Raw genomic sequence first — 14937 nt, forward strand, 5'->3', positions numbered from 1 at the left:
AGCTGTTGTGGATGTGTAGAACTGGGGAATGTCACTACTGTGCTGTAAGAGGTAGAGCTTCCTTCATCCCCTTACCTAAAGAAGGTTGCAGCTCAAGGTGACTGAAGAGCAGTGTTTGCTCACTCTGACAAGGGGATGGGTCAGAAGCGAAGATTGCTACATTTAGGGTTTTAAAGATAAAAAGTAACCCTTTAAATTGGGCCTGAAAATGGATTGGAAGCCATCGGAGATGACAAATCACTTGCATAATGTGATTATATTTATCTATCTTTCTTAATAATCTGACCATCGTTCTGGACCAATTGTAGTATCCACAGAGTTTTCAAGTACAGCCCCAAGTGTAACGCCTTGCAATAATCCAATAATACAATTACTAGAGCATGGATAACATGCCACAAGGCTATCTTTGTCCAGATAGGGTCATAGTTGATAGATCAGTCAAACTGATAAAAGGCACTCTTTACCACCAAGGCCATCTGAGCCACAGTGCTAGATCTAAGAGCACCCCCACACTGCAAGCCTGTCCCTACAGGAGGAGGGCAACCCAGCCCAAAGCAGGTTGAGCATCACCCAACTGGTCAGACAAACCACGCTCCAACTTGGAAGTAATTAACTGTGGTGGTTAATTGGACTGTGGTTTTGCTGAAATGTTCCTGGTGTGACTTTAACATTAGAGATAGAGAGAGAGAAAGAGAGAGAGAGAAATTTGATTTAAGTGTGCGTGATATTTGATGCAAGTGATACGACTTGTTTCATATACCTGTAGATGCGTGGTTTCTCCATAACGTAAAGCTGGCACAGTTGCATATTAACAGACCTTGAAGAGGAAACAGATGCTCCACTGTGGAGATATATTCCCATCAAGAGTTGGGAACATGTGGCCTTACAGATACTATTAGACTCCAACTTCCATTAGTCTCTTCTAATGGTCAGGGATGAAGGAGTGTTGTATTCCAGTATACTCTGGAGCACTGCAGGTTCCCCACCCATTCTGGCTTCTCCATTTGAAGTGTTGTTTCAGAGCTGGGGAAATACTGCCTTAGTTAAACTTGGATAATTGCTGCCAGTCAAGAGTATATGGTACTACACTTGATGGGGCGAAGGCTTCATTCAGTATAATGGAATCTTCATTTCTAATAATTGTAAAATTGGAAGGGAATCCAACTGTCATCTAGTCCAAACCCCTGCAATGCAGGAATCACAACTAAAGAAACCCTGACAGATGGCCAGGTGGTTCTTGTTCTTGACTAGAAACAGTCACAGGACAAGGGCTGCTTTTAGCACACAAGGTGATAGTTCATAGAGCTGACCAAATAATCCATGTGTTTTGTTTCAGCAATGGATGGAGAGACTGCAGATATCTTGTGTGCCCTAATGTTTCAACCCTTGTTTTGTAGGACCACAATAGGCAGTGGTTCTCAGCCAGATATTGAAATTTTGCAGCCAGTAAATCTGTTGTTGTCAGTCCAGAGGAATTTAGCAGCAGCTTGGTACCTACAAATCCCAGGGATTACAGTTAAAGGAGACTTGAAGCCCATGCAGGTAAGGCCATGGGAAGTCTTGATAATTCCATGTTCTAGATGGAGATAAACCTATTGCAAATATTTTGAGATAATAATTATAACTCAGGACTTAATAGTCATTGACCTAATCACTTGCTGTTTTTGCCATGAAAAGAGTTTACTGAGCCCAATAATTTGTTCTGGTAGCTAGGTTTATCTCTACTTAACAGTGAAGGTTGTTTGACATAATACTGTTTGCTAAACATAGAAGTATTCCTGACTGTTCTTTGACATGTTTTTGCATGGGCAAATATTTACAATATGAAGTAGGTGATAACTGATTCAACCAAACAGAATTTTCATGGTTGCTGGGATTCCAGGATTTTCTACTGGATATTATATTGGTTTTTACTTTCATAACATTGTCCATGTGACTAACATTACGGAGAGCAAGGACTGCTTGCATTTTTTATTATAATAGGCTGTGGGGGCACTATGCATGAGTAAAGTCCCCCAATTCTGTTACCTGACAGTTGGAGAGTGTAATGCTTCAACTTCAGTGCAATCCTGAGTCCAAGACAGGTGTTGATTGAAAATGGGAATTGCAAGGTATTTTTTAAATACAAGGCTTTTTAAAAATGGCTTTCTTGAGGGGAAAAATAGTTTGATTTATTTACAGATCTCTCTCAGCCAAGATGATTTGACCCTGCTCATGAAAATTTTGCTGGAAAATCTTGGTGAAGCTGCTGCGCCTAGCAGGGTTATACAGTCAACATTACCAGAAGCTCAGATGCTTAAACAAAGCAAAAGCCCAACTGATGCTGATCTCCAGGAAGGTGGTAAGTTGAGCTAAGTTGTATATAGTAATTATGATAAGATACTGTATTTGGTCTTAAGCAAGGTATTTTGTTTATGGGATCAAAGAAGAGTTGGCAGCTAATTTTTAAATCTTAGCACAGTTGATGTGCATTGATCTTCAAAATGCTGCAGATTCAAGTGTTACTTTTTATCTCTAAAATGTTTCAGGTAGTCTCATCACTTCGGGAGAAAGAGATCTTCATGAAACAGAACCTAAGGAGAGTGTGACCCTCAAGTTTGAATTCAATTTTGAATCACTTTCCATTGTTCTCTACAATTCTGATGTTGAGCAGGTTTGTTTCACCTCAACATGAAAAATATTTTCCTTTGGAGTAAATATGAATTAAGATAATGTTGGATAAAATCATACCGTTTGAAGAAAAAGAACATTATGAGTTAATATATTGTCTGCCTTAATGAATGAGCTCAGTGTTAAATACAATCCCATGTTTTGATGCCTCTTACTTCCCTTCCAACAGTGTCCTCCTCCTTCCTCGCTGCCCACTTTCCCTTCCATTTTTCACCTCTTTGCTGTCAGTTCTGCTCCTCTCCAGCTCCATTCCCTGCCCAGCTTCACAGATTGTTCTCCTCTCTTCCTCATTGTCTCTTAATTTCACTCATTTGTCCGCCCCTTTCCTCTGCTGCATTTCTGCTTTCAGTGACACTTCTTGCTCCATTCTCCTCCATCCTCAGCCTCTGTAGGCTCATCCAGACTTCCTTTTGTGCCATGTTTCTAGGCACAGGTTCAGACTTTAAATCTCTGTGTCCAAGTGGTTCTTTTTTGGCCCTGCTGCTTTTCCTGGGAATACCCACATTTTGCTGCTAAATGGGAGCAAATGGCAATTGGGGTTTCTGCGGATTGCTGTTTGCCCCGATTCAGCTGTAAAACATGAGTTTTCCCCGGGAAGCACCACAACAAAGAACAAAACTGCTCGAACACTGAGCTTTAAAGTGAAGATCTATGCCTGGAAAGTGCAGTGCAAAAGGAAGTCTAGACGAGCCCTTGGACTGTTTCTTTACCTCCCCACAACACCATTCTTCACTTTGAGTCCTTCTCCCAGCACTCTCAACGAAGATCTTGCATAATGGCTTTACAAAGTCTGCCACAGAAACCCTGGTTCTGACCTCTCTTTTTCATCACATCATACCTGGGTGAGGCAGGCATATGTTGTAAGCATGCACAATTTGTTAGCCTTTGGGGGTAGGGGGGAAGTTGGCCTTCTTTTGTGTCCCCCCCCCACCATTTTTGTACTTCTGCAAGCCTCTGGGCTCCACCAAGCCTGATGATACTTCTCTTGTGAGCAGGTGGTGGTGTTTTGGCTATACTACTCATCCTGAATATCAGCAGTAGAGGGAATGATATACCGTATTTTTTGCTCTATAAGACTCACTTTTTCCCTCCTAAAAAGTAAGGGGAAATGTGTGTGCGTCTTATGGAGCGAATGCAGGCTGCACAGCTATCCCAGAGGCCAGAAGAGCAAGAGTGATTGTTGCTTTCACTGCGTAGCAATCCCTTTTGCTGTTCTGGCTTCTGAGATTCAGAATATATTTTTTCTTGTTTTCCTCCTCCAAAAACTAGGTGCGTCTTGTGGTCTGGTGCGTCTTATAGAGCGAAAAATGCGGTACCCAGCGCACTGAATCTAGTTTGCCTATCTCATTTTAGTGTCCTCCATTTGTGGCAAGCTTTGAAATATTAAAATCTTCATATAGATTTTTTTCTCCTTTGCCAACATTTAAAGCATTAATAGCAATTGTGTCCTCATGTGCTTCTGTCCTCAAGTAGATTGTAAAAGCCCAGGCTGTATGCACTTTCAGTCTTCTAGGTTCTGCATATAATTCTTTTACCTTGGTTATTTATATATATTGTAGAAATCTCAGCTTTCACTTCATGATAACAGCTTGTGTCTTGGAGAACTCAGACTGCATCTTATGACATCATCAGGACAGATATTTTCAAATGGTTCTATGGATATTAATACTAAGTTGAAAACATGTACATTGGATGATCTCAGAGAAAGGATTCAGAAAGCAACCTCAAGGTTAGACTCTGATGTCATTATTAATATTTCTAGAGCTCCTGTAGTAAGTAACTTGGTGTTGCACATGAAATAAAATGCAGACTCTGCTTTAGGCTTTATAGCTTATTTAAGAGCCATGATGCAAGGGAAGGGAGGTGGTAGCTGAGTTCTCTCTGGGAATGTTGGTGGTTGGGTGGAGAAAGAAAACTCCCTTTAGTGTAGTATTCCTTTTGGCTAATGACTGGGCTAGGTGGCCCTGGGTGAACAAAGAAAGCTGTATCCAAACTAGGAAATGCTGAAAACTGACAATTGGCTTCAGTTACAATGCAGTCACATTATAAGTAGCATCATCTTTTGTTGCAATTGGATGAAAAATACTATTATTGGTTGAATTATACCCTGCCCTTCCTCCCAAGGAAGCCTACTAAACTATAAATCCTTTCAGGAAAGCAGTTCTTCAGCTTGTTTTCTGGCTTTATTATTTGTTTATTTTTCAGAATGATAGATAAGAAAGATGGCACAGATGATAGTGTCATGATTGACCTCAACTACAAGCAAGATAAAAATGGGAGTGAAATCGTATCTGTCTTGGACAAACTGTATTTATGTGCCAGTGTGGAGTTTCTGTTGACAGTAGCAGATTTCTTTGTTAAATCAATGCCAACAGCATCGACGGAAGGATCTACCCAGATTCAGTTAAAATATACCACTCATGGCAAACCTAGACCAGATAAAGGTCAGCAAAAGAACTCTCTCAGTTGACATAGTCCCACATCTGAAATAATAAAACCATAACAATGACTACTCGGTGCAGAGCTGAGCATGCTTAAGCCCACTGACATCAGTTAAAATTTTAACCAGGGTGTGAATGTGTATTAAGGTAGTAAAAGCTAATATGAAATATTGGCACTTTTCAATAATGTTTCTGGGCAACTAAACAGTTTGTGTGACAGGGTTATTTTCAGTGGGCTATAGTGGAGAGGAATAGCTTTGTCTAGGCAGTCTTCTGCTCCCACAGCTTTTGTATCCTACCCATTATGGAGCGGGTGGCGCTGTGGTCTAAACCGCTGAGACTCTTGGGTTTGCTGACTGGAAGGTCGGTGGTTTGAATCCATGCAGCGGGGTGAGCTTCCGTTGCTTTGTCCCGGCTCTTGCCAACCTAGCAGTTTGAAAGCATACCAATGTGAGTAGACAAATAGGTAATGCTGTGGCAGGAAGGGAAACCTTGTTTCCATGTGTTCTTGTTTACATCATGGTATCCCATTGACCCAGAAGCGGTTTAGTCCTACTGGCCACATGACCTGGAAAGCTGCCTGTGAACAAACGGCAGCTCCCTTGGCCTGAAGTGAGATGAGCACCACACCCCATAGTCAAGTTTGACTGGACTTAACTGTCCAGGGGTCCTTTACCTTTGCCTTTTACCCGCCCATTATATATAGTTTAAATTTAGAGAATTTCCTATCTCTCTGAAGCAAGCAAAAAAGAGTTCCTTGTCAACTGTGTCCCTGTTCACCACCAAATGTCATTTGGTCTTAGGTATCTTTTATGAGCACTGCAGTGAACAAACCATTTATTTTGTTTTCCATTGTTTGGAGATAACATTGCTTGCATTTTTTTTCTTTGGGTGGTGAATCAGTGCTTGGTTTAGTTCAACCTAACCAAAATAATCAGACAACTTTTTGAAAAGTAGATGGGTGGATCATGCAAGTATTTCTATTATGCTTTCCTGCATCGGTATACCTGTATGAGTGGATCCGCTATCAACAGAAAATGCACATGTCACATACAACTGAAACACTAGACTTTTCTATTATGAAACCAGAGAAAACTGACTTATCAGGATGTTCAAATCGTGAAGTAAAATTTGAAACAGTTATTAATAGCAAGGAGCACAATAATGCCAACAGTACAGTCACATTTATGCATCCTGGATGCAACTACTAGGGCAAATTTTCTGAACTACGCTATTGTAAAAATTGTATTTTATGGTGGTGCTGTGGAGGTATGTTTTTAATTCTGTTGTGGTGACTGGCTGCTAAATCGAGACTGAACTAAATTTTAAACTTTTCTAGGTGGATCACCGCAGTCCAACATGACAGTATTGACACGGATCATAGAACCAGAAATTGTGTTCGTTGCCAACTTATCAAAGGCTGATGCTCCTGCCTTAGTAGCTTCATTCCAATGTGATTTCAGTTTGTCAACTAGCCCTCTTGATCGATGTATGAATGCTCAAGTGCATGACTTGAAAGTGCTGGCCTGCCCTTTCCTCCGAAAGAAAGAAGAGAAGAATATTACAACAGTAAGTTCTGTGCTGTAGTTTCTCTTTTATAGCTGGAGAGAATAACTCCTTTCACTCACAAGCCGTGTAGCACTTCTGAGGCACTGCATTTCTGCAACTGGCTGGTTCTGGAATGAAAAAGGTGGTTCTACACAATTGAATATAGTGCTGTATTATCTGGGAATAACCTTCTGGGTGGCTGAGACCTTTACATATGGTTTTCCTGGCATTTAGTTCCATTCAGTAAACATGCTTGCTCCTTATTGCTCCCTGTTCATCACAGTTGTGCTTATACTAATGCATTGTCACTTTATTACCCAGTTCCTATTCTCCTTGTGGGAGAGTATACTTTTTAGTTACTGATTTCCTCTCAGTACTCCCTCCCCCTTATTGCAAAATAGGATACTTCAGCAAAGCATTAATTTTTATCTTAATTAGAATGAAATCAAATAACTTTCATGCTGTTTTAAGTTTGAGGGCATTTCTAACAGTATGCTTGTATTCTCTAAGATTGTACAACCTTGCTGTCTGACTATGGAAGCTGTGATGCGTACTTCAGAAATGCAGAGTGTGACAGTGATAGTAGAAGAATTTATTGTAAAGGTTAGTAAATGGTATTGTAATTTCCCCCTGTATTTCCAGAAAGGCCTAGCGCTGGTTTTAAAATACATGTCACTTTATAGACTGCTGTTTTGTGGTGACTCTCAAGTGTGCCTTTTTCTGACGCCACCCTTGCACTTTACAACACCCTTCCTTCAGTAATATGGGATGGTCCCTTTATTATTTGTTTTAGATGCCAGCCTTTCCACTGAACTTGGTTACTGAACTTAGACCATATATTTTGCTATTCTCATCCTCTATTTTATCTGTTACTGTAATTTTTATTATTATTATTGTATGCTGAGTTCTGGCAGTTCCCTCGCTGCAAGAAGCCACGTTACAGGGAACCAGGCAGAGGGCCTTCTCGGTAGTGGCACCCGCCCTGTGGAACGCCCTCCCACCAGATGTCAAAGAGAAAAACAACTGCCAGACTTTTAGAAGACATCTGAAGGCAGCCCTGTTTAGGGAAGCTTTTAATGTTTAATAGACCATTGTATTTTAATATTCTGTTGGAAGCCGCCCAGAGCGGCTGGGCAAACCCAGCCAGATGGGCGGGGTATAAATAAATAAATAATAATTTATTATATTACACCACTTAGATTGTGTGTTTTTTTTAATTAAATGGGTTAAAATGTTCTAAAATAAATACATTCACCAAGTGGTTCATCCTCAGGGGGCCCAAATGAAAGAGGGACACCTCACCCAGAGTTGTTCTCTCTCCCCTGACTCTCCTCCTGTGTTTGGAAGAAAGATCTTTCTCATTGTGGGACATGGGCAACAATGCTGAGACCAGCTGCCAGAGGTCCTCGCAGGACAGCATGAGCGTGCATCTTTATAGTCCATTCCTAAATATGTGCTTCTACCTAGACCAGCAGCTTGCCCCACAATTTTCCACAGGAACAACTGGAAAAATGCATTATTACTAGAATACAATAAGCCTTAATGGGCTATTTAGCCAAGGCATCAGGATGGAAGTACAAAGCACAAAAGTGAAAGAATGCAACAGGGCTTATTCCACCAGCCCGTGGTTTTCCACGAATCTGAGGGCAATGAAACAATCGTTGAGACGGCTAGAGCGCCGGTGGCGGATGACCCATTCTGAAGCTGACCGGACACAGGTTAGAGCTCAGTGTCGAGCCTACCAAGTGGCGGTAGCGACGGCGAAGAAGGCTTTCTTCGCCGCCTCTATTGCATCTGCAGAAAACAGCAGCAGGAGACTTTTTCAGGTGGTCCGCAATTTAGCGGAACCACCTGCTACATCGGGGCCCAATACGGGCCACATGATCTCCTGCAATGATTTTGCAAAGTTTTTTGCAGATAAAGTCGCTCAGATTCGGGAAGAGGTAGACGCCACCGTGGGAGCAGGGCCGGGGCGGGGGAGTGCTAGAGTCCTGTCTAGTCAAATTGTGTGGGATCAATTCCAATCTGTTACCTCCGAGGATGTGGACAGGCTGCTTGGACGAGTGAAACCAACCACCTGTCTCCTTGATCCTTGCCCATCCTGGCTTATAAAAGCTAGCCGGGAAGGGCTGGGCGATGGGCTTCGTGGGGTGGTGAATGCTTCCCTCCGTGAGGGAGCCTTCCCAGACCCGCTGAAAGAGGCGGTTATTAAACCGCTTCTTAAAAAACCATCTTTAGATGCGGCCACGATGGCCAACTATCGCCCAGTCTCAAATCTTCCATTCTTGGGCAAGGTGATTGAGCGAGTGGTTGCTGAACAACTCCAGGCACGCCTGGAAGAAGCGGACCATTTGGATCCCTTCCAATCGGGATTCAGGCCTCATCACGGGACTGAAACTGCCTTGGTCGCACTGGTTGATGATCTCCGGCGGGCTAGGGACAAAGGTGAGAGCTGTTTCCTAGTTCTGCTGGATCTCTCAGCGGCGTTTGATACCATCGACCATAACGTCCTTCTGGACCGTCTTGAGGGGCTGGGAGCTGGGGGCACTGTCATACAGTGGTTCCGCTCCTTCCTCCTGGGCCGTGTTCAGAAAGTGGTGGTGGGGGATGAGTGTTCAGACCCTTGGGCTCTCACTTGTGGGGTGCCTCAGGGTTCTGTCCTCTCCCCCATGCTTTTTAATATCTATATGAAGCCGCTGGGAGAGATCATCAGGGGGTTTGGACTGGGTGTTCATCAGTATGCAGATGACACCCAGCTCTACCTCTCCTTTAAATCAGAACCAGTGAAGGTGGTGAAGGTCCTGTGTGAGTGTCTGGAGGCGGTTGGAGGATGGATGGCGGCAAACAGACTGAGGTTGAATCCTGACAAGACAGAAGTACTGTTTCTGGGGGACAGGAGGCGGGCAGGTGTGGGGGATTCCCTGGTCCTGAATGGGGTAACCGTGCCCCTGAAGGACCAGGTGCGCAGCCTGGGAGTCATTTTGGACTCACAGCTGTCCATGGAGGCACAGGTTAAATCCGTGTCCGGGGCAGCTGTGTACCAGCTCCATCTGGTACGTAGGTTGAGACCCTATCTGCCCGCGGACTGCCTCGCCAGAGTGGTGCATGCTCTGGTTATCTCCCGCTTGGACTACTGCAATGCGCTCTACGTGGGGCTACCTTTGAAGGTGACCCGGAAACTACAACTAATCCAGAATGCAGCAGAATGAAAGACCTACATTGGCTCCCAGTACGTTTCCGAGCACAATTCAGTGTTGGTGCTGACCTTTAAAGCCCTAAACGGCCTCGGTCCAGTATACCTGAAGGAGCGTCTCCACCTCCATCGTTCTACCCGGACACTGAGGTCCAGCACCGAGGGCCTTCTGGCGGTTCCCTCACTGCGAGAAGCCAAGTTACAGGGAACCAGGCAGAGGGCCTTCTCGGTAGTGGCGCCCTCCCTGTGGAACGCCCTCCCACCAGATGTCAAAGAGAACAACAACTACCAGACTTTTAGAAGACATCTGAAGGCAGCCCTGTTTAGGGAAGCTTTTAATGTTTGATGTATCATAGTATTTTAATATTCTTTTGGAAGCCGCCCAGAGTGGCTGGGGAAACCCAGCCAGATGGGCGGGGTATAAATAATAAATTATTATTATTATTATTATTACCACCTCCTTGGAGTCCCCTCCCACAAGAAAACCAAAAAGACAAAAAGAAGAAAAGCAAAAACACCAAATGTGGACCAGAACAGCAACACTTTTAAAATTTCAGACTCCTCATCTGGTTAATGCTTCTAAGAGAGCATTGTACAGTGTATACCAAGAGACTCTTCCTCTTGTCAGTCATTTTCACCACCACCAGAGACTGTGCCTGTGGTGCCTGTTCTTGTTGAGGAAACTAACCCTGGAATAGGTCAGGATAGGGAAGAAGGGCAGCAGAGTTGAGTGGCTGTAAAAGCGAGGACACCCTTCGGACTTCTTAAGGATCTGGGTCCTCTGCGATGAATGAAGACTAAAGACTGGCAAGAGAGGAGGTGCCTGCAAAGTAAATTGTAAGTTCCCTTCATGGACTAAACTTGAGAAGTGACAAACCCACCGTGTGCCTCACATATTTTGCCAGAGAAGGCCCCTTTAGGGGAAACGGCCAGTGTTTAAAAGTAATTTCCTTGCACAAGGCAGTTGGTAGATGCTTTACGGAACACCACTGTGGTGCCATAAAAGACACATTGTTACATGTTGTGCATATAAAACACTGAAACTTGTTAATTCAGCTTTTTTTCCCTTTTAAAGATTTCACCAATAATTCTCAATACTGTAATTACTATCATGGCTGCCATGAAATCAAACCTGAAGGATGAAGGATCTGATGAGACTGCTTGCAATACGGTGGACCTCTGGGGTATCAAGTCTGTTGACCAGTGTCACTATTGGTTTCTTGGTGTTGACATGGCCACAGAAGCAACCGAAACATTCAGTGCTAACGAGCAGTGTGTGAAGAAGGAGAACCTGGTTGTTGAGGTGAAAGCTGTTCAGATCACTCTGGAGTGTGGTTTGGGGCATTCCACTGTTCCCTTACTGTTAGCAGAATCAACATTTTCAGGATCAGTGAAAAACTGGTCTTCTCTCATGGCGGCCACAGCTGACATGACACTGGAGGTATGTAAATATAAGAAGTGATTGATGCTTTATATTTGAGGCATGGTCTGCCATTGCTAGGTCTAGTGATAATTTGAGTTACATCTGTAAATTATTTTAAGGTACTTGTTCCATGTGCATGTAGAATTTTGTTTCTTAAGTTTTTATTATGCTTGACTTAGGTGTGGTAGATTGAAATGAAGCCTAATGTTAAATAATTTTAGCTCTTATGTTCTCAATATTGTATCCCAGGTTCACTATTACAATGAAACAAATTCAGTTTGGGAACCACTTATTGAGCGAGTTGATAATGAAAGACGTCAATGGAACTTAAAGTTAGAAGTAAGCAACCTTTTATAAATACAGATATATAAATATAAACACCATTAATTAATGAAAATTCAAACTGTTATTCCTGTCTGGATATTGCAAATTCTTTTTGCCAGCTGAAAAGCAAAGTGTATTTTGCCATGAATTTTAGGCAACCTTCCTCCAATTAGGGGCCCTCCAGATCAGTCCATCAGTCCCTGGTAGGTTGGTGGAAGGCTTCATTTAAGGATGCTAGCAGTTGCTTATCTCGACTTGGTTTTGTAGTGGCATAGTCTCATTCTGTCTTTCCTTCAAATTCTAACCAGCCACACAACCCAACAGGCTTTCAGGGCTGCTTACAGCATAAATGGCAGTAACACACACCAAAAGATAATTAAAATCTTACATTGCACAAATTATTAAACTATCATATTTCAAGTTAAAAAAATATTTAGTTCAACTTTCTCTGATTATTCAAATGCTCTGTTGAATATATACCCTTCTGTACTCCATGTTTAGATTCTGAAACATGGACTGTTTATAAGCAGCTGTTGAATTAGAAGTTTCTAAAAATTAATTTGAAATTTAATTCCATGTTTGCCAAGTCTTCCTTGTATTACTTGTATTATTGTATATTTCCATTGACCAAACAGAAAGATTATTCTTGGTCTAAAGCAAAATTGCAAACCTAAATGTTAGCATAATTTAAAATTGTGCCTCCGCAGTTCAATTTCCAAAGTTTCAAATGGGCAATAATTTAATAATGATGCTATTTCTTTTAGATGAAGACTAACCCCTTACAAGATAAAAGTTTGTTGCCAGGAGATGACTTCATAGTTCTACCAGAACCTCAAAGTGTCATCAATATATCTTCAAAGGATACCATGAATGTAACAATATCCAAATGCTGTCTTACTGTCTTTAGCAATCTAGCTAAGGTAATTTCGTATGAATTGTGGTGAGGTTATTTGTAATCAAGCCCTTTCAAGTGGTAATTTGATTAACTTGAGGGAGAAGATAATTATTGATTACATATTATGGGGTGGCATTTTTCTCTTTCTGTTTCAGTTTAGCTACTGACTGTTTAAGGGAGCAATGTTTTCCTTTATACTGAACATGCTGCAAATTGATGTCATTGAGGGGGGGAAGGTGGAAGAGAAGGCATTTATTCAGATCCTTGGTTAACCATGTCAAGGAGAGCTATTTCCCTTTATCAACATAACAGGGAAAACAATATTTTTCAGGAAGCAGCTCCTGAAAAACATATTTTTTGCCCAGGCCTTTCCTGGATTTCTTTTGCTCTGTTTTACTGCTTATAACTTCTTTTGCTATATTTTGCTGTTCATATTTTTATGATGTGTATAATTATTTATACTATGCTGCTTTTATGTTTTGTTGTATATTGTGCTCCGCTTTGTTGTATTTTAAAGTTAAAAGGTCTAGAAAATATTTAAATAAATGAAATAATATAGAATAGTTGGGGAAGAAAAGCATTAAAGGTTACAGGCAGGAACAAATGCTTTGATAGTAGGATGCTGCTTCCTTGATGCTCTGGGTTGCTTCCCGCCTTCATCAAATTCGGTCTATGAGCGCTTGAGCTCCCTTAAAACTTCTCAGTCTAGTTCTGTGTTACCATTCCCCCATCTTTTTCAGTTTATTTCTTTCTTATACTTCATTTTCATTCTTCTGCTGTTAATGGTCAGCTTTAATCTCTGATAGCTTTGAATATTGAGTAGCCCAAGAACATTTATAGTCCATGTATACTTTAAAATGTTTGCTTCATCTTAGGGATTTTCAGAAGGAACTGCCTCTACGTATGACTATGCATTAAAAGACAAGGCTCCTTTTACTGTGAGAAATGCTCTGGGTGTTCCCCTCAAAGTTCATACATGCAGAAATCTCCAGGTTGTTGGATTAGCTGCAAAAGAAGATATTCATGATATAGCAATTGATCAGAACTTGGAATTTGAATACTCTACAGTGGATACCCCACACAGAGGAAAGTTATCTGCAATGTATCGCCTGGAAAGTTCTCTATTCACTTTGAGCATTGGTAAGATGTAAAGAATGCTGCGTGTGTTTAGGAGGGTTAATCTGGGGAGGGAGGGGGACAAGGCAAACAACTCTGGTAGGGAGTAAGCTACTCAAGACGAAGTACATGAACTGTTCACAATTCTAGAAATGCCTGTGCTTAAGTTAGAATCAATTCTGAGTAAGAATAGTTGTAATGAGCAATGTTAGATTGATTTTCAAGTTAAGTGTTTCCCATGCATTCAGAAAAAGCACAAGATGCACCCCTCCTTTTACTGGACTACTTCAGAAGTACAAGCAATTAGATGTTTTTGCACATAACAGCCATAAAACAAAACAAATCCCCTCTGCTGCTAGAAAAGAAGCAACTCAGGTTCCACCTCAGTCTTCTGCATTCCTCCTGGAAAACTTTGCTTTCCAAAGGAAGGAGATATTTGACTGTGTTTTCTGATATCATCGTTGTATGAAGAGATACAATCACAGGAAGAGTAGATTGACACTTGCTGATCCTTTTTAAACTGAAAATGTCATGTAACTTGTAAGTCTTTGGGACTGAGATATTACTGCTTGTATATATTTAAATAAAAGGGGTGGGTTTTTTATTTAGTTGTTGCTTTGTTGTTGTAAAAACAGGACCTGAAGGATACACAGAGGTGGCAAATATTCCCATAGCAAAACCAGGAAGAAGACTTCACAATGTAAGAAATCCTCAGAGTGATCACTCGGATTCTGTTGTAGTGCAGATAGATGCAGCAGAAGGAAATAAAGTTATTACCATACGCTCTCCGCTTCAGGTAAATGACCATGTTGTATGTTAAAAGCATGATTATTGTGTTCTAAAATGCTTGTGTTAAATTACTGTGGTTGATTTGAAGGCTGCTTTAGATTTGGGTGGGTGGGCGGAAAAGATGCCCCAAAGAAATATAAATGGCAGATCGCTGCATTTAATTGCAAGGCTAAACTTTGGTCAAAGTTTGGGTAGAGTATTGTCAAATAGTATCTTAGCTTCTAGGAGGGGTACATCAACATTGTTTGCTGGCTCCTTTATTGTTTACAATGCTATCAAATGCTGCTTACCACTTTTTTTATACATACTGGTAAAATATGCTGTGTTTTAATTTCAGATTAAGAACCACTTCTCTGTCCCATTTACAATTTACAAATTTGTTAAGAATGTTAAACTGTTGGAGCCTATAGGTGTGTCTAAGCCTGAAGAGGAATTCCATGTTCCATTAGATTCATATAGGTATTTTTTTCATTTGTTTCAGATTTCTTAAGCAGTTTTACTTTTTTAATAAAGAACCCCAAAATTTAACAAGGACTTG

General features: G+C 41.5%; 1 protein-coding gene across 5 annotated transcripts in view; it reads left to right on the plus strand.

Moving 5' to 3' along the window:
- Positions 1-14937, plus strand: part of VPS13C (vacuolar protein sorting 13 homolog C) — a 106061-nt gene that overhangs the window by 59674 nt on the left and 31450 nt on the right. For all 5 annotated transcript variants that reach the window (XM_080980647.1, XM_080980643.1, XM_080980644.1 and 2 more), the window contains 13 exons: positions 1398-1542; positions 2182-2338; positions 2529-2653; positions 4230-4399; positions 4876-5114; positions 6451-6680; positions 7170-7262; positions 10928-11293; positions 11525-11614; positions 12364-12519; positions 13370-13634; positions 14246-14406; positions 14737-14858. In XM_080980647.1, the coding sequence (XP_080836773.1) occupies positions 1398-1542; positions 2182-2338; positions 2529-2653; positions 4230-4399; positions 4876-5114; positions 6451-6680; positions 7170-7262; positions 10928-11293; positions 11525-11614; positions 12364-12519; positions 13370-13634; positions 14246-14406; positions 14737-14858 (2319 nt within the window). The remainder of the gene's footprint in view (positions 1-1397; positions 1543-2181; positions 2339-2528; positions 2654-4229; positions 4400-4875; positions 5115-6450; positions 6681-7169; positions 7263-10927; positions 11294-11524; positions 11615-12363; positions 12520-13369; positions 13635-14245; positions 14407-14736; positions 14859-14937) is intronic.

The sequence above is a fragment of the Podarcis pityusensis genome (genome assembly GCF_964106645.2).
Source record: "Podarcis pityusensis genome assembly, chromosome: 14".
In the NCBI taxonomy this organism is placed as follows: Eukaryota; Metazoa; Chordata; class Lepidosauria; order Squamata; family Lacertidae; genus Podarcis; species Podarcis pityusensis.